Below are 18,531 nucleotides of genomic sequence, written 5' to 3' on the forward strand. Positions count from 1 at the left end.
TTTAAGTCTTGCAAAACTGTTCAGCTTCCATTTAGAATTCAATTCCACTGGGAAAAAGAGGAATGCTGAGCACTGACCTCTTTTCACCTTTGTATGTGTAAGATACTTGTATGAGAGCTGTTAGTGGATGTACAGAACCGTACCTCTTTTCTGCCTATTATCTTCAATTGCGGGTGGAATCAAGAGCCTATTTTTTCCTCAGAGAAATGTAAAACAATTTTCCTGTAGGTATTTGCCAAAGCTCCCCCAACTCTCGAGATAATGTACTGGAATGAAAAGTCGTCTCTGGCTTTCTTTCCAGCATTCGCTATTTCTAGTTTAAAAGTTCTGTTGGGAAAGATAAGGAAGTACCAAATTTTCACCTACTGGTGCTGATGTAACAGTGCATTGAAATTTGTCAGTAATTTAACTGGATCTTTTAATATCCCCTGGAAAAATGTATCTATTTTATACAAAAAGGAGCTATTGTGGATGCTAGTCACTCTAGGGTTTCATTGTGGTGATAACCTCACTAGCAAGTCTTCACACTCCATAAAATTTTCTAACATTTGATTTCATAGCTTCAGATGCTGTGTACACTGTTTTTCCATTTCAAGCATTAAGAAAAAAGTAGCTTTTTTTTTTTAACTCTAGAATTATTTCAGTAAGGCATAAACTGAAAGAGAGGTCACCTTTACAAGTATATCATTTGCTTTTGTGACCAAATAAAATAAAGCATTTTATATATCAAGTAAAGGGAGTATAGCCATATAATTACTGACATTAGACAAAATTTAAAAGGTTTTAGAGGTTGCCCCATTGCTGGAAATTATATCTTCGGATATTTTTAGATATTCAAAAGCTGTTTTCTCATCTTAAAAAACGTATGCAAATGTTTTATGTATCTATATAATGAAGTAAAAGGGAGTGAGGATGGAGAATAAAAATTAGCACAAAGATTGTAGTTAGAAAAGTAGCACAATAGAGAAGGGGTGACTTATTTAAGGAAACAAAGTTTGCATCTATAGATGTTGCTTCTGCTTTTTTTCTGAGCTGTGTAAAACTGCTTTAAAGTTTTACTGTTCTACTCCACATGATTCTCTTTGATTAAAAAAAAAAAGTCCTTTAAGTAATGTATCTTTCTAGAAAATACAAGTATACAAAGTCTATTTTACGAATGAAAGTAGAAACAGTAGGTCGGGTTTATCAGTATCGAGGTGAATGAACTCCCTGTGTACATCAGGGAGTCCTAAACATGTTTGGTTTTGCATTTGTATCTGAAAGACAGTGTATATTTTCTGCCATATAGTTTCTTTTTAAGAGTTATTACTCTACCAATCTGTAAGCAAGAATGATTTTTGCAAAGACTACCCCCAGATGACATCTGCTCATTACCACGAGGTGTAAGCTATTAGGTCATAAGATAGGTGGGATATTTTTTTGGTGTATATGTAGTCTTTGTCTTCTCTTTAGAACTTCAGATATTTAAGGGAAGCTGGATGTGTTCAGCATGTCATCCACAAGTCAAACTTGAATCATCAAACATTTCCAATCCAGTTTTCATACAATAACCAATAAAACCCTCCACATCCCTTCTCCTTGCTTCCCCCATAACATGAACCTGCAGTCATGGTTTTTCGTGTACTGTGTGATGAAGGCTTATCTCATTTTCCTCTCAATTAATATGTTGGAATATTGATTGTTTACATGAAAACATACTGTTTAGATTTACTAGTGTTTTGTTCTGTTGCATATATTTTGGAGAGTCATTTCTTGAAAGGAAATACCATTTTTCTCCCAAAATGACTAGCAGGATTATAAATTATTTGTTCCATTAGGCAAAGAGAGAAAAATAGGGGAAGATGTTCAAGTGAATCCATTAAACAGTAATATGGTGTAATGGAGACATCATTTTCAAATACTCATTTTTGACTGGACGTGATGTTAAATAAGGTATCCGAGTTTGTATTGTACAGAAGTTTTGTTTGTTTCCTTTGCAAATGGCCTTTTTATTTAGTCTAGAAAAATAATGAAATATTCAGGATATCAAAACTTTGATGTGGTAAAAACTATTCTAACCATTATTTTTCTTGTTGACATGTATAATTCAGTTAGTGCAGCAGTGGCCACCTGTGCAAAAATCCAGTTTGGCAAAAGCAGATGAAGATGATGATGCCAGTGGTATCAACTTAGATAAAGCGAAAGAGATACTGCGGGAAGAAGACAAATTTGACAAAGAAGAGTACAGGAAGAAAGTAAAGGAAAAACATAGGGTAAGTTTTTTTCTACCTCAATTACTGAAGTGCAGAAATAGATACCGTGATATGGTGTGGTGGGTTGACCCTGGCTAGTCGCCAGGTGCCCACTAAAGCCACTCTATCACTCCCCTTCCTCAGCTGGACAGGGGAGAGAAATTAGAACGAAAGGCTCATGGGTCTGAGATAAGAACAGGGAAGTCCCTCACCGTTACCATCACAGGCAAAACAGATTCGACTTGGGGAAATTAGTTTAATTTATTACCAATCAAAATCAGAGTAGGATAATGAGAAATAAAACCAAATCTTAAAAATACACCGTCCCCCCCACCCCTCCCTTCTTCCCGGGCTCAACTTCACTCCCAAATTCTCTACCTCCTCCCCTCCAGCAGCACAGGGGGACGGGGAATGGGGGTTGTGGTCAGTTCATCACACGTTGTTTCTGCTGCTCCTTCCTCCTCAGGGGGAGGACACCTCACACTCTTCCCCTCTCCCTCCCACGGGAGACAGTTCTCCACAAACTTCTCCAACCTGGGTCCTTCCCACGGGCTACAGTTCTTCACGAACTGCTCCAGCATGAGTCCTTTCCACGGGGTGCAGTCCTGCAGGAGCAGACCGCTCCAGCACGACTCCTTTGTGGGGTCACAAGTCCTGCCAGCAAACCTGCTCCAGTGTGGGCTCATCTCTCTATGGGTCCACAGGTCCTGCCAGGAGCCTGCTCCAGCGTGGGCTTCCCACAGGGTCACAGCCTCCTTTGGGCATCCACCTGCTCTGGCGTGGGGGTCCTCTGCAGGCTGCAGGTGGATATCTGCTCCACCGTGGACCTCCACGGGCTGCAGGGGCACAGCCTGCCTCACCATGGTCTTCACCAGGGGCTGCAGGGGAATCTCTGCTCTGGTGCCTGGAGCACCTCCTCCCCTCCTTCTTCACTGACCTTGGGGTCTGCAGGGTTGTTTCTCTCGCATATTCTCACTCCTCTCTTCTCCGGCTGCTGTTGCGCAGTTGTTTTTTCCCCTTTCTTAAATATGTTATCCCAGAGGTGCTACCACTGCCACTGATGGGCTCGGCCTTGGTCTGTAGTGGGTTTGTCTTGGAGCCGGCTAATATTGGCTCTATAGGACACAGGGAAAGTTTCTAGCAGCTTCTTACAGAAGCCACCCCTGTAGCCCCCCCTGCTACCAAAACCTTGCCGCGCAAACCCAATACATATGGATTGCTCAGTGAGGAAAAATACTTAAATATATTGTGAAATAAGTGTAGTACAAGTTCATTTAAATTCATCGGTTTTTTCAGGACTACATTGCACACAGGAAGGCTGTTCTGACATAAGTAGCTGGATAACACAAAGCCTTATGTGGTATCACTTGTTGGTAACAGTGGAGCTTTATTACAACTTTAAAATCTGCTAAGAGTTTAGTGGGAGCATAGTGGTTTTTAAGCAGCATTCAGTGGAAGGGTTTGTTTCACAAAAAGGAAGTGTTGTTTGGCATATGTGCTGTAACAAATGCTGAAGATGTTTAGGGGGAAGGAGAAGTGAAGGGGTGTCTCTGGAATGTCTTCAGACTACCACGTGCTCAACATTCAGTATTAGATTTCAGGTAGGCAAAAGTGCTAACTTTTTGCATCGGTGTTATTAGGGCTATCAGAATTTATTAAATGAATTATTCAAATAGTGTCATATAATTTTGGCTGTAATTTGAAAACTTCAGTATCTGCAGTCTGGCTTCTCTCTGGCATTTAAAAACCTTTAAATTGCAGACCCTAAGTCTGCAAACTGCTTCTGTATTATTCATCATGGACCAAAGCAGAGTTTTCTGACCTCGGCACGTGCCAGTCATATGGAACACAGCGGGATGTCTTAGAGTTCAGGGATCATTCTGTTAGTCATTGTGATAAGGGTTTGGATTTCTCCAGATAATGGATAAATGAGAGATCCCAGGACTACGTGTTATTAAAGGCTTGCTTTATACTCAAAGCTTCTAATTTCCAAAGTGTTAAAAAGTGTTGTTTTATTGCCCTGCTCTGCAAATGCTGACTTTATCCAGTTTGACTTTATCCACTGATTGCTAGTGATTAGTGCTAAATGTTCTATTGTCTGTTAAGGTTTCTATTTGAACAAAACAATTTGGAGGAGATTTGTGAAAGCTTCAAATAACATTTGGGCACTGAAGTATTCCAGCTAAAGTCAAAGCATACATCACACATTTAATTTGAAAATCTACTCCTGTAGTCCTGTTGTAGTCATTTGACATCTACAAAAAAACTCACATCTTCTTTAGTGAAGTGTTGCATTTGAAAGTAGCTGCAAAGAAATAATGTTTTCTGTGCTATAGGTGAAATCATAGCCAATTTTACAGAAAGCAATGCTATCAGATTTCAAGGATGCAGCTTAACAAAGAAGAAAGGGGAGTCTGATTTATGACTTTCCAATCAATCTGCTATTCACTAGCAAATTCATATACTTTGAGTGATGCTGTTGTATGTTTGACATCAGACTTCAATGATTAAATACTTCATCAGTTGGTCTGTTAACAGCTTCATTGTTATAATGCCAAGGTGAACCAATGGTATTGATCAGATATTTACCTGCACTAAAAAAAGTATTTCGGTGGTGGAGATACTATGAAAAGAGAATGCCTCTTTTGAAAAGTGAGGCAGGCAAAATGACCAGGACTGGCCACATCATCAATATCATGGGGTTTTTTTGTAATTATGGAAAGTGTCAAGTTTCTTGTAACCTACCTTACTGCATGAGCATTTTTCACATTACACCTAATTATTATCCTTTATGAAATGAAATAAAAGAAATGAATGGTAGTATATCAAAAAGAAGGAAATACATGTAGTGACCCGTGAAGAAGCTACATTGTTACTATGTGGGGCAGATATTAGTCAATTTTTTCTTAACAGAAAATGTGTAATTAGTTAAATTCACACTACAGGGAGAACTTCTATGGCATAATTTAGAAATCATAGATAAGTGTCATACATAAACATTATTTTGGCCCTTTCAGCCATTGGTTTTTCATTAATATTTTTTGGGAATTTATTGCGTTGTCTGTGGGGCAAGTCATCAGTCTTGCATTAATGAAAGAATGCCCGGCAAAAATTTGAACTGCCTCAAAGTAAAAAGGAATCGTGTGGGTACTTTCACAGTGACTTCCCAATGGTGTTTAAAAATTCTCCCACCTCGTAAGGTTTCCCGTCCCAAAAGGTAGCATAATTACTCAGCAGCAGATACTTAGTTGAGTTTGAATCTTTGGCTGGCATCCCGGTGATGGGAAGGAAGAACTACCCGAGTCCGTGTATCATGACTGTACTGCAGAAGCCTGATCAAGTGCCTGATTATTGTCTGAATTTGCTATTAAAAGTTTGGTTGTGTATGTTAAGCCTGACGGGCTAGTGGTATAAGTTATTTCTTAGCCTCCTAGGAGAGGATGAAACCTAGAAGAGATTCAAGTGTGTTACCAACGAAGGATGTGAAAGCAACAAAAAGAGTAGGAGACTTTGTCTTATTTTCATGACTTCAGATTTTGCATAAGCATGGATGTCTTAGTGCCCCTTCTTGTGTCATTGAAAGAGGAGCTTTTGAAAGTCACATACTTTCATCCCATCTTATACAACCCCTCACAGGCATTCAGCTGTCCCTTCTGTACAAAGTCTTAAATCCATTGCTTGTGACTGTCATTGCTTCTTCTAAAATCCTCCATACTTCACTATCAGCCAAAATACATCACGGCATAGCACAAACTCTGTCGTCTGACCTTTCCTTTCTGCAATAACGCTAATTATTTAATTCCCATCTTTGTTTTAATTTCCTTCCCGCAAGCAGACTGCTGTGCATCTTTGTCCGTTTGACATCTTTTCTAACAGCAGATGTGACAACTCTTTGTTTCTTGGTTTTCCACCTTGGTTACTGAATTCTCCTACAGCTCTCTCCTTCCCAGCTTTTTGAAAAAGCTGTGGCTAAATTTTTCCTCTCTGCTTTTGCTTCAGATTTGTTCAAGATCTTTGCTTAACTTTTTCATCATTTAACTTTCTTCTGTTACTTCACTTTTACCAAGTTTCAAATGTCTGTATCTTGAGATTTCCTCCTCTTAATTCCTTTTCTTCCTACTGCAGCTGATGTTTGGTGTTGTTTCTTGGTTTGTATGTTTGGCAGGTTTTATTTTTTTCTTTAAATCGATTTTTGAAACCTGCTAAATCTATTACAGTGATTATATGGGTAGATTAGAAGACCACTAGACACACATGTGTTTTTGTTCTGTGTAAACCAAATGTAGCAGTCTGCTACGTGGTTAGGTACATCAGTAATCAAAAAGTCCTCTGAAGCTGAATGTATGCTAATACCTGAAGTCTCCAAATTGGCTTTAAAATGGTAACTTTGAATAAGAAAATAATTTATGGAAGGCTATGAAAGTATATGTTGTTTCATCCAGTTTTTTATATCTTGCACATGGGTTCAGATTTTGATTTAGATTGTGAGTGGATGTAGAAAAAGCGGTGTTTTTATAAAGCTTGTTTTTTTATAGGTCATCTTCCACTGAGAATCCCTCTCTTTTGGTTTCTTCAGTATAATCCTGAAGATTAAAGATCTTTGGGAAAAAAAAATAACTTCTTAAAATCAAAACTTGCACAGTTTTTTCTTAGGTGAATATGGCCTGTAAGCTTATTATGAACTTCCCTTGTGAAACCGTTTCTGATGAAGAGCAAAACTATTCAGAAAGTATCCACAGGCCATTGCTTTTAAATGCATTTGTGAATGTCATTTAAATGAGCACGGTTTTCAGTACGATCAGAAAAATGTTTTGGTGCATTCATGAGATGCTTGGATTAGATGAGATGTGTGTTGCAGTGCCTTAAGGCTTGTGGAAACTTGCAAAGCATCTACACTATAATTAGGTTTCCTTCATGAGTCTCACATTTTGCTGCTCTCTCCTTCCTCTGCAAATGGGGAAAAATTGAAAATCAGATGGATAAAAATAAATAAAAATCTGAGGTATAATTGTGATGTAATTAATACTTATTGAAGTTTTGGAAGCAAAGTTAATTTTAGCAGTTGACCACAAGGGAAAGGGCATTAACAGTGATCAAGATGATGTGAAAAGAATTCTGCATTAATGGATATTTAATGACAGCCCAGTGAGAGGTATAGATTTGAGCTCTTTTGAAATGTGTAAAATGTTATAAACAATAAAGAGAGAAGTGAATAAAGTATTCAGAACATGTTTTCACACTCCATTTTTCAAGTTTCCAGCTGAAAATGCACTGTTGTTAGGAGGAAAATAGTGGCATAGAGGGATTAATCTCACTTCTTAATAATCTCTCTTTCTGTATACTAATCCAAACTCAGAAAAATGCCTATTGGTGCTGAAGGAAAAATGAGTAGGACCCTTGTTTCTTACCTCACTTTCCAGCAAGTAAGATATGCTGTGAACTTGGGATGATCAACGTGAGACAATGGCTAGAAATAGTTTTTGTTTTGTATTTGTTTTGTTTTTGTTTTATTTTATTTTATTTGGGCAGTATTAGTAGCAAACAAGCTGAGGCTGTCTTCAGGGGCCTGATACTGCAAGATGGAGTAGTTCGGTACCTCCTTGGAAGAAGTTAAACAGCTGTGGTTGTAGAGGTATGACAGCAGTTAGACTTCAGGTCACAGGGGGGGATCTTTCAGAAGATGCTGCACTGTAAGCATTGTTCTACAAGTCTGTATTTTAATATATATTTTGTAGTTTTGAGACTCCTTACAGAATCTTCTGGTTATACTGCTGTTGGTGGGAGGAAACTGGAGATATTTTGTGGCCCTTGTGCTACTGAAATGGTGCGGATTTGTACCACCTGAAGTTCGGAGTTACGTGGTCTCTTAGTTTTGCTCACGCTGTTCTTAATTCAGTAGAAAATGTAGAACTATTGTAGAAAGTGTATTGAAACAGAGTATCTCTGTTTGGTTTCTCTCCTGTTCCCTAAACACATTTGTTAATGGGAGAGTGGATAGTTTTAATGAGGAGGATACACTGTGATATTTCGCCTGTTGTATATTTGCTCTCCCAAATATTATTACTTAATTCACTATTTCCAAGGCTAAAAGAGGAAATTCTTCATACCAGACTTTATGGAAAGACTTTTGTAAAATAAATAATTTCAGGAAGATTATACTTATGCCAGTGAATTTATTCAGTAACTTTCTGATTAAAATTCATTCTTGAAAATGGAAGATTGCAGACTGCTAGGAGAAGCCAAATCCCTCGGATTTCAACTCATGAGGTTTCTTCTGCAGGTCTGTTAGATGGAAGCTGTTGCTTTTCCGGGTTACAGACCGAGCCCTAGCAAGGCTGCGCATGTATCGCATGGATGCACGCGCAGAATACACACATGGGTGGCCACAGAGACAAGAGAGGCAGAAAAGATAAATGCAGGTAGCACTCATGTAAACACGAACAGCACAGGCAGCACAAGCTTATTCCTTCTTGTTGGCTGATCAGGGTTGACATTTGCTAGCAGAACTATGAATATCCTCACGCCCTTGATTCACAAGCACACTCACATTCACTGATCCCTTAAATAATAGCATAGGCCCTAAATATGTCCAATATCCATACCCACACCATAGGGCCCTTACACAGTCACTGGTCTTGACCTTGGGTTTCTCCAGATGCTGGTCTTTCCGCACAGTCTCACAGTGCCTTTCAAATATTCCGTAATAAGTTTGCTCTTTCCCATGAGACCGATAAACATAGATAACCTTGTTTCTCTTGTTCTCATCAGTTACAAAGTTCTGTGTGAACCTTCTCAAGGTTGTGCTTGTGTGGTTCCTTTAATGTTCATCTATCAGTGACTTAGGAGTTCAGGTCTCTTGTTACTGTCTGCCTTACTGCTCATTAGGGTTAGTGTATTTGGTGTTCAGTTTATTAGAATCAGAGAATCACAGAATCAGAGAATCACTACAGTTGGAAAAGACCTGTAAGATCATCAAGTCCAACCATCAACCAACACCACCATGCCCATTAAACCATGTCCCACAATGCCATGTCCACATGTTCCTTAAACACCACCAGGGATGGTGACTCAGCCACCTCCCTGGGCAGCCTGTTCCAGTGCTTCACCACTCTCACAGTAAAGAAATTTTTCCTAATATCCAGCCTGAACCTCCCCTGGCACAACTTGAGGCCATTTCCTCTTGTCCTGTCACTAGTCACTTGGGAGAAGAGACCAACACCCACCTCTCTGCAACCCCCTTTCAGGTAGTTGTAGAGAGCGATGAGGTCTCCCCTCAGCCTCCTCTTCTCCAGACTGAACAACCCCAGCTCCCTCAGCCGCTCCTCATAAGACTTGTGCTCCAGACCCCTCACCAGCTTCATCGCCCTTCTCTGGACACACTCCAGCACCTCAATGTCCTTCTTGTAGTGAGGGGCCCAAAACTGAACACAGGATTCAAGGTGCAGCTTCACCAGCGCTGAGTACAGGGGCACAATCACCTCCCTACTCCTGCTGGCCACAGTATTTCTGATACAGGCCAGGATGCCGTTGGCCTTCTTGGCCACCTGGGCACACTGTTGGCTCATATTCAGCCGGCTGTCGATCAACACCCCCAGGTCCTTTTCTGCAGGGCCGCTTTCCAGCCGCTCGTCCCCAAGCCTGTAGCGTTGCATGGGGTTGTTGTGACCCAAGTGCAGGACCTGGCACTTGGCCTTGTTGAACTTTTTCTCCTTCTTGTCTTTGTCTCACTGTTAACAGGATATCCTTACAAACCACATTATTACATTCAAGGTATCCCTAGAGAGACCATCCACGTAGATTTAAACATGGAGTTCAAAAGGAGTATTTTCTAATAATTTTTGCATCATTATATAGGGGGGAGAGTAGGAGAGAGACTGTAACTTTATTAATTTTGTATTAATTCACATACAGTTCTTTATAGTCTGGAAAGGATGTTTCCTCTAAGGAAGAAAAATGGAGTTACAGTACTAGGGCTGAGTTAACAGCCTCAGTACTGAGTTTAGAGCTGATGCTTAAAAAGCGTGAAGATTTCTGGGGGTATTTAGGGAAAGACAAGGTACTATACTGGATATCTAGCAAGCTTGGAGAGAGGACTATGGTCACCTCATCATGACTTAAAATCTGTATGAATTGAATTAATCCAATGAAAGAGGCACTTGATGTAGGAATTTGAAAAAAAGAGACATAAGTTTACTTATCAAGGAATAATTCTTTTCCTTTGCAACCTGCAGTTGGCCAAAGGTTAGACTCAAACTGTGAGTTTATTTTTAAAAGCAGTAATGCTGGTGATTTTAGCTAGTAGGAGAACAACAGTGTGACCAAATCAGTTAAGACGTCAGCTGATATTTATAGTGGATTATTTTTCCTTTGTGTATCTTGCGCCACACTGCATTCCTTGGGGTTTACTTCCTGCTGTAATGCTGTAGCCTTTGTCTCTCTCCTACCTCTGGCCCCTGCCACAAGCCTCACCCGATGCCTTGGCTGAGCCACCCCACGGTTGGCTGAGCCATGGCCCAGATGGGAGAGCTCTCGGGGGAGAACGCCCTGCGCCTTACCCCTTCCTTTGGCGGCCCTTTGGCAGCCCCGCTCCAACTGGAGCTCTAGGCTCTGTCTCGCTCCCAGTCCTGCTTTTGCAAATGACTTCTGTTGATGGCAGAGTAGTTATGATTTAAACATGGGTTTTTTTATAGTGTATAAAAGTACTTGTAGCGTATTGTAATGGATCATTGAATACCGTGTATAACAGTTCAAGAAATAGAAAAGACCCCCCAGGGATTTTCTTTATTTTATCAAATTTTTACTCAGGATTAAAAAAAAGAAATTACATCCAATTAATAAAAAGAAAAATAGATGCTATACAGCGCAAACCATTCAGTGTGCTGGAAGACAAATGCACGCATGAAAAATAGTATTTGTAGTTTGAAATCAATCAATATATTAATTCTGAAGAGAGATTGCATCATATTTCAAAGGAAATAATCTGAAGAGAAAAAAATCTCAGTGCAGTATTATGCTCTTTATTAAGCAAAGCACTTGAATAGTCCTTCACTTTGAGGGGAAATTTGTCAGATTTCAGTGTAATTGTACAGTTGGTTTAACGCGGTGCTGGGTGAGGACGATAAAATCCTCTCACGTAAAGAGCGTGCTGGTGTACGAGCAAAATATAAAGGGAAGAAGGTTGCTGCTGAGAGGTGTGTTTAGCTGAACAGCAAAGAAGAGAAGTATTAGAGATGGAGAGATGTGTGAAATAAATCAAGAGAGTGTTACTTTGTTAGAAAGCCTGTCTGAGTCCTTTCATAGCTATTGTGTGCAGGCAATGCTGCTGTTATGTTCCAAGTGCAGAGCTATTAAGATAAAGGGAACGGACACTGACAAGTGGGTTGACAGGCATTTTCAGTCTTAGCAGCAGCATCCGTCCGGCCTCGCTGTGCTGCTGGCGGAGGCAAGGGCTTGCTCGTTGTTTGCTTTTCTTTCACTCCAACAGCTGTATGGGCTACACTTAAAGCTTGAAGTGCCCTTGAGTGTTTTGTAAGAGTTTTCCAGCAAAATCAGAGTTCTTGGCTTCATCTTGTTGATGTGACAAATAAGAAGATGAAATAACTGTGAGTAGGTTGTTTGTGTACACCCTAATCAGATGAATGGCAGGAAAATGCAGCTGTGGGTGGAGGCTGAAATAGTGCAGGCTTAATTTAACTTCAGCTAAGGTAGAGTTGCAGCCTTAGTGCTGTAAGGGAGCTTCCATGCCAGGGTGCTTGTCCTACCGGAGGATGTAATGGCACAACCACCCAAAATGGTGACCTCTACCTGTCATGGCTCTTTGAAGCAACCTAGCAGCTTCTTCGCTTGTTGAGGACTCGGGTACTGCTGGGTACCTGTATCTGCATGAGCAGGCACAGATAGTTGTGGGGTTTTTCTGCCTTCTCTCAGATCTGGTGTATGAGAGATGGGTGTTAAGGTCCTTAAGAGTGGCTGCATTAAGACAGCTCGAGATTCTGTGACCTGTCTAGATTATGAATTCCCACTCTTAAATGGTATCATCCCTTCAAAGCCAAAAGCAGCCACAGAATCAGACAAAGTGCACCTTCATCAGCCTTTTCCCTCTACATTTCTCTAGAAAATTCTAGCGTGTTTTGCAGTGCAACTCCCATTGACTTTGTCATTAAGATTTTAGTTTGCAGCTTTAAATGTTACTTTTGAAAACTGTTAACTAACTTAATTCCTGATGTAATTCTGTTGAAACTGTATTTTGAGTTGAATTAGGGTTGCCTTTACCTCCCTCTCTGTGTGTGTTTGTGTATGTGTATACAGGGTGGAATGGAAGGGTCTTCCATTTGAAAGAATCTCTGATTTCTGTAGGTTCAGAATCTGGCTCAGATGCCATTTGCACACAAAAAAGGTGGTTACTGGACTGCCTCTGTATTTTAATCACTATGATTTAATATCTCTTTCTTACTGGAAGGCTGTTTGTCAGAAGCAAACTGGATGTATATATGGGTCCTACCTTGTGTCCCTTTCCTCTTCAGTCAATGAGCATCCCAAATCGCTTTTGTGACAATATATATGTTAAACATACATATGTTTAAATCAGGTGGCCTACTTACCAACTTGAAAAAAAATTTTCTATCCTTAAAACGTATGCAGTGTGTTCAGATGTTAAATGAGAAAGGAATAATTTTCAGTTTTGTCCACTGTTTTCCTGTGTTGGTTTTGTTCTAACAATGTCCTTTTAAGGGTCAGTTTCTGCTAGTTTGTGTTTTCTTCTTTTAAATGAGAGTGCCTTTTTTCCAACTGCCTCTAAGACTTTTACCAGTGCTTGTTTAATGTTTAAGATTGTCACTGTGCTGTCTTTCACATGCCTTTGATGCCACACTTTTCCTGTGTGGTCTTAAATAGGTCATACTAGACGTATGTGTTCCAGTTTTCCTACCTAGAAAGTAAACATCAGCTCTACAGATGAGGTTTACATCATTATGTTTATATAGTTTGTTGCTTGAAGGGATTATTTAATAGATCTCTAAAACCAAATGTTAAGAAATTAAAAAAAAAACACCAAACCAAACACAAAATAATCAAAAAGCTTTTGCTTTTTTCCCTGAAGCTATTAAGATTTGTTTATTTAATAGTAACCAATTTTGTACTTAATTTCCAGATTTTTTTTTTAAATAATATTCAGAGAAATACTAATAAACTGATTCAATTTTATATTTCAGTTGGGAATGTTGGTTTGTTTTGGTGGTTGGAGCATGGCTTGCATGTAGATTATTTGCTAATCTCTATAACAAGACAAATATTCAACTCCATAGCAATATAAAATGTAGCAATGGTCAAAAAGTGACTGCTGGAACAGAATTTTCGTACTCAATGTGTATTCAGTCCTCCCCCATTCTCTTAAGTAATTAATAAATAGTTCTCATTAATTCTAGTTTTTCTTCCATCCACCTGTGCAGAGCAAAACTGCCATGGAAAAGCGCACAGTTTGATTCTATGTTGGCTCATGTGTGTGCTGATTGTGTAGCTAGAAGTCAGTAATCTTGCTTTATGGGCTGGTGCCGTATTTATTAGAGCTAGATTTTCAGATACTAAGTTGCTTGCAAGCTGAGCAGTTAAAAAAATAATTAAAATATATTTTGCATGTAAGCAACACAAATTTTACATGAAACCTGAGAGAAGACAAATGTGGGATACCACAGTGCCATTTATTAAGTCACTTTTCAGAGCACATTTGTGCTTTACAATTTGGGTGGAAGCCAGCTCTTGAATACAATGGTGCCAGTATATGAGAGATGCTATGAACTTTTGAACAGCTGTTTGTGTATTTTCTGCAGCACAGCTGACTCTCCTTAACTATGTCCCACTAAAATAACAAGAGATAGTAGAATACCAAGAAATTATACCAAGTACTGGTATCAACTAAGATCTTTTTTCAAATGATAGCCAGATTTTTCCAGGCAACAGAGTGATTTGTTCCAAACCTCAGCCACCTCTAAGATCTGTTGTGTGGTAAACCATTACTTCAGCTGTTAAGTAGAATAGGTTGGTAGCTTCAAATTATGGCATCAGTATGTAAAGGATCGATTACTAAAAACGCAGCATTAAAACCTTTGATCAAAATCAAAGTTTTCTTGAGCAAAATCAAGGAGTTCTTGAGCATTTAAATAAAAAGACTTCAGATGACTCTGAAAATGACATTTTCACAGGAAATAGCCATAGGCTTTTTTGATGCTCTCTGGGCTAAATATGCCGTAAGTCATCAGCTGTATTGAGTGAAACTACTTCTCGCCTGTAGGTAAGCGAATAGAAGAGGTCAGTGAAATTTTAGGCTGGTAAAACTGCAGTATATCACCAACTAAAGAAATTTATTTAATGTAAGTCTGAGCAGTTATGACCTATCTACAAATTCTTTAAGAGAAAGAAAAGAGACTTTTTAATTTGTAAACAATTTGTACAATAAAAGCTGAAAGACAAATTACTATATGAAACAAATATGTTAGTACATGGCAATAAACCCTGTTTTTTTAAATATAATGGTTAACCCTCTGGACAAATTAAAAGTAACTCTTAATCAACTGTAGAAAGAAGCGAGTCAAAGGAGGAGGGGATTTTCGGGGGCAGGGGGGCAGGGAAGAACTTGCAGCTTTCAAAATTGCTGGATTTTCTTTTTTTTATAACTAAAAACTTGGCTTTTAAACTGTCTATGTATGCATCTTTCACATATTCCTAACCTCACCAACTAGAGAGAGCTGCCGTGCTACTATTCATTATTTTTTTTGCCTCAACTTGAGAACATGGAATGTAAATGTAAGAATATTTCTTTTTAATAAGTGTGTTGGACTATTGAGAAGTAAAAAGGGTATGAGGTTTTGTTTCAAAACCTAGCAGTGAAAGAAAGAGGAAATACATGTGTGGAAAGAAGCCAGTGGCAGACTTCTTAACTTCAGAGTTAAGAACAGCAAGTAGCTTTTCCAAATATTAGAAGCCACTTTATCCATGGCTTTGGCTCCTTGTTAGGCAGGGCTGGTTCTGTTGTCGATTCTAGTGCAGGAGAGGCAGAAGGTTTCAATAACCATAACTTCTTTGTTTAGTTGAAAGCCAAATGATTTAGCCATATTACATGGTGATGACTAAAAACTTTCATCTCTGTGATTACTGTTATTAACAGTCATTGTTAACTTGATGTGTAATTGGGGAGAAAAAATGATGATATGCAGGAAATTTTTAAAAGCTGATCAAGAAGGTCTCTGAGCTGTGTAATACCATTAATAAAGAACTAAATGAAAGGAATATAATGCTAACCAGTGTGGTTTTGTGGAAAGTAGATGTGTAGTGAACTGTGTGTGTTTATGTATTTTTATTAGAGCAGAATCTGGTTTGTAAATACATCTATGAAATACACTGAAATTTCTGCAAGGCTTTTCACTTAAGTGTTTTGCATAATAAATAAATATGGCACAAATTAAATGGACCAAAACCTCAGTAACTGGAACATCCCAAACCAGTGGGATAAAGTAGATGTTTCTAGTGGGCCCGTGGGATTAGTTCCATGGGATGTGTATTATTTCAAGATTTATTTTTTTTAGTGACATGCAAGAAAGCTTTCTTGCTAAGTTGGGCTCGAACAAAGAAAGCTGTGTTTTAAGATAGGCAGAAATACAGATTTCTAGGAAGAAGAAATTTAGAATTGAATTTTAGGACTGAGAGCTCTTCACTTAGAGATATAGACCTTGAAAAAGATTTGGGTGATGTGGTGGTTGATCAAGTCAACATGAACTATTGCAGTGGGATTTTTCTGACAGGATCAAAAGGGCTGATACAATTATTGAATATACAAACAGAAGTGACAGGTAGGGTTGGGGAGATGGTGAGATCTTGGATATGTCTGTTCCTGAAATATTTAGGAAGGTAGACCTATATGCTGAGTGACATCTGGAGTTGATTTTCTTCACCTTGCAAAAGAGAAAGTTAAGAGTAAGCATGATAAGCATGCATCTACATAAGGGCCTAAACTTTGATAGTGGGTGTTCCTTCAAACTGGTGGAGAGACCAGTTACACAGTTTAGACATGGTCGAAGAATAGAGATAAGTAGGCTCAGATTAGTAACAGTAGTAACTAGTAACAACAGCTAGTTTTGAAAGATTGTGGTGTACTGTCCTTTAGTGAAATGTTTTAAAATCTAGATTGAATGTTCTTCTGAACCAGGATATGACCACTGCATTAGATTGATTCACTCTTAGAGCCTGTGTTGTGCTAGTCAGGCACGTTGATCCCATCACCTCTCCTGTTTCATGAGTCCGTGAACCTGTGGTTCTCAGTCTATCCAAACTGCTCCTTAAATGATGTCTAGATAATCTGCATTTAGCCACTGTTCAAAACCCACATACGCCATGTTGCTGACCTAAGATGATAAATGAATGTTCTGGCTACTGCCTTTCAGGTGAGATTGCTTGGTTTTGGTCTAAAGGGGCTGGAAGCACTTTCTTAGGAGTTAAGCTGCAGCAAATTACTGGATTGATTTTTCGTTAAACTTCTTTCTTATCCTCAGTGTTGATAGCCTGGAAAGGACATGACTAGATCTTTCAGCTGTGAAGAAGGTGCTATATGGGTGCAAAGGAGAGCTATTCAATATAAGTGCAAAAGAAAATATGGGTGCTTGACTTCACTATTGTAGATAACAGTGTATTTAATCAGATTGTGACATTGTAGAGCTTTATCTGACAGCCTCATTGGTGCTGTGTTAGGAAGCTATGCTATAACTGAATGTCAGCCAGTAACATATATAATTAAGTATTCATATGTTGAAACATAATCTTTTGTTTTTCTGCCTTAGTAAATTGAAATAAATGAAAAATCCATTTCATCTCTAAATTATGTGCTATTTTTACAAGTAATGATTTATAGCTTGATAAAGCAGTGATAAAATCTGGCACTCTTATTGTATTACAGTTTAGATATTCCAAGAAAATCCAGACTTTTCTGTTATTTTTTCCCACATGTGAAAACTAATGTTGGACAGCTTAGTAATTACAGATAGTTACAGACTTATCCATAGATGAACAGAATCTATTCACATGAATCAATATTGAACTGTTTGACTGGTTCAACTTTGCCTCATTTGATTACGTTTTACATCTGTTTTACAGTATGTTGTCCACGTGTGTTCTGCATGTGCTCGTATTTCTTCCTAGCAGTAGCAATGTGCGAATGAATGACATCATAGTTAAAATACTCATCTGAGTCTTCAGAGATCTGTGTTTCTGGCTGTGCTGTAGCATTTCTTTGAACCTAAGGCAAGGTAGTTAATTTCTGGGTTTTATGCAGTCATAAAAGAGGGTGTCTTTATTATGTGGGGATATTACCTTAGCACAGCAGAATATATAGTTGTCCTCTAGGTAATAGGAAATAAGATCCTGACTGGGGAAAAGTATTTAAGCATTTGCTCAGCACACTGTATGTACTTACACATGTGCTTGAAGCTACGTATAAATTTGAGACATGCCTTAATAGGATTGTTTTCTGGAATTGAAGCCTAAGTTGAAGCCTGATGGCTATTCCTGCATTAGCAAGCGAAACAGCCCAGTAAGAGCAAGATTGCAGAGTAAGATAGTTGGTGCTGAGAACCAGATTGCATGCTGTGTGGTGGTGGGGGGTTACACTGTATTGGCTCTTATCTGATGCTTTGAACTGACTCACTTTGAGGGAAGTTGTTCCTCTACTCAGTGTTCATGACATCCTACACACCACCGCTACCCCCAGTACGGGCGGGCACTGACAAACCAGAGCGAGTTCAGTGAGGTCACTGAGATTGTGGCCCTGTGAGGAGATGCTGGGGGAGCTGGGCTTGTTCAGCCTGGAGCAGAGATGGCTTTGGGGGGGATCGGACAGCAGCCCCCAATGCCTACAGAGAGGTCATGGAGAAGACAGAGATGGAGCCGGCCTCTTCACAGCAGTGCAGAGCAAGAGGGCAAGAGAAGATGGCCATAAGTTAAAACAAAAGATTCAGCATGGGTGTTGGGGAGACGTTTTCTGTATGAGGACAGTCCGGCAGTGGCACAGGCTGCCTGGGGACGTTGTGCAGTCTCCAACCTTGGGATTTTGACCCAGCTGGATGAGGCCCCGTGCAGCCTGGCCTGACCTCAGAGCTGACCCTGCTGTGAGCAGGAGGTTGGCCCAGAGACCCCCTGCTATTCCTCCCCGTCGGAATGATCCTGGGACCCTCTGAACGCCCAGTGTTGGTTGGAGTGTATTAGCTGTGCTCCTGAGGACTGCCTTGTAGTGTGAAACACCGCGGAAGCGGGCCTGATT

General features: G+C 39.5%; 1 protein-coding gene across 1 annotated transcript in view; it reads left to right on the forward strand.

Moving 5' to 3' along the window:
• Positions 1-18,531, forward strand: part of DDX10 (DEAD-box helicase 10) — a 201,208-nt gene that overhangs the window by 114,839 nt on the left and 67,838 nt on the right. Inside the window, exon 15 of the mRNA XM_059818823.1 lies at positions 2,091-2,252. Within this exon, the coding sequence (XP_059674806.1) occupies positions 2,091-2,252 (162 nt within the window). The remainder of the gene's footprint in view (positions 1-2,090; positions 2,253-18,531) is intronic.

This window comes from Gavia stellata, chromosome 1 (assembly GCF_030936135.1).
Source record: "Gavia stellata isolate bGavSte3 chromosome 1, bGavSte3.hap2, whole genome shotgun sequence".
NCBI classification, from domain to species: Eukaryota; Metazoa; Chordata; class Aves; order Gaviiformes; family Gaviidae; genus Gavia; species Gavia stellata.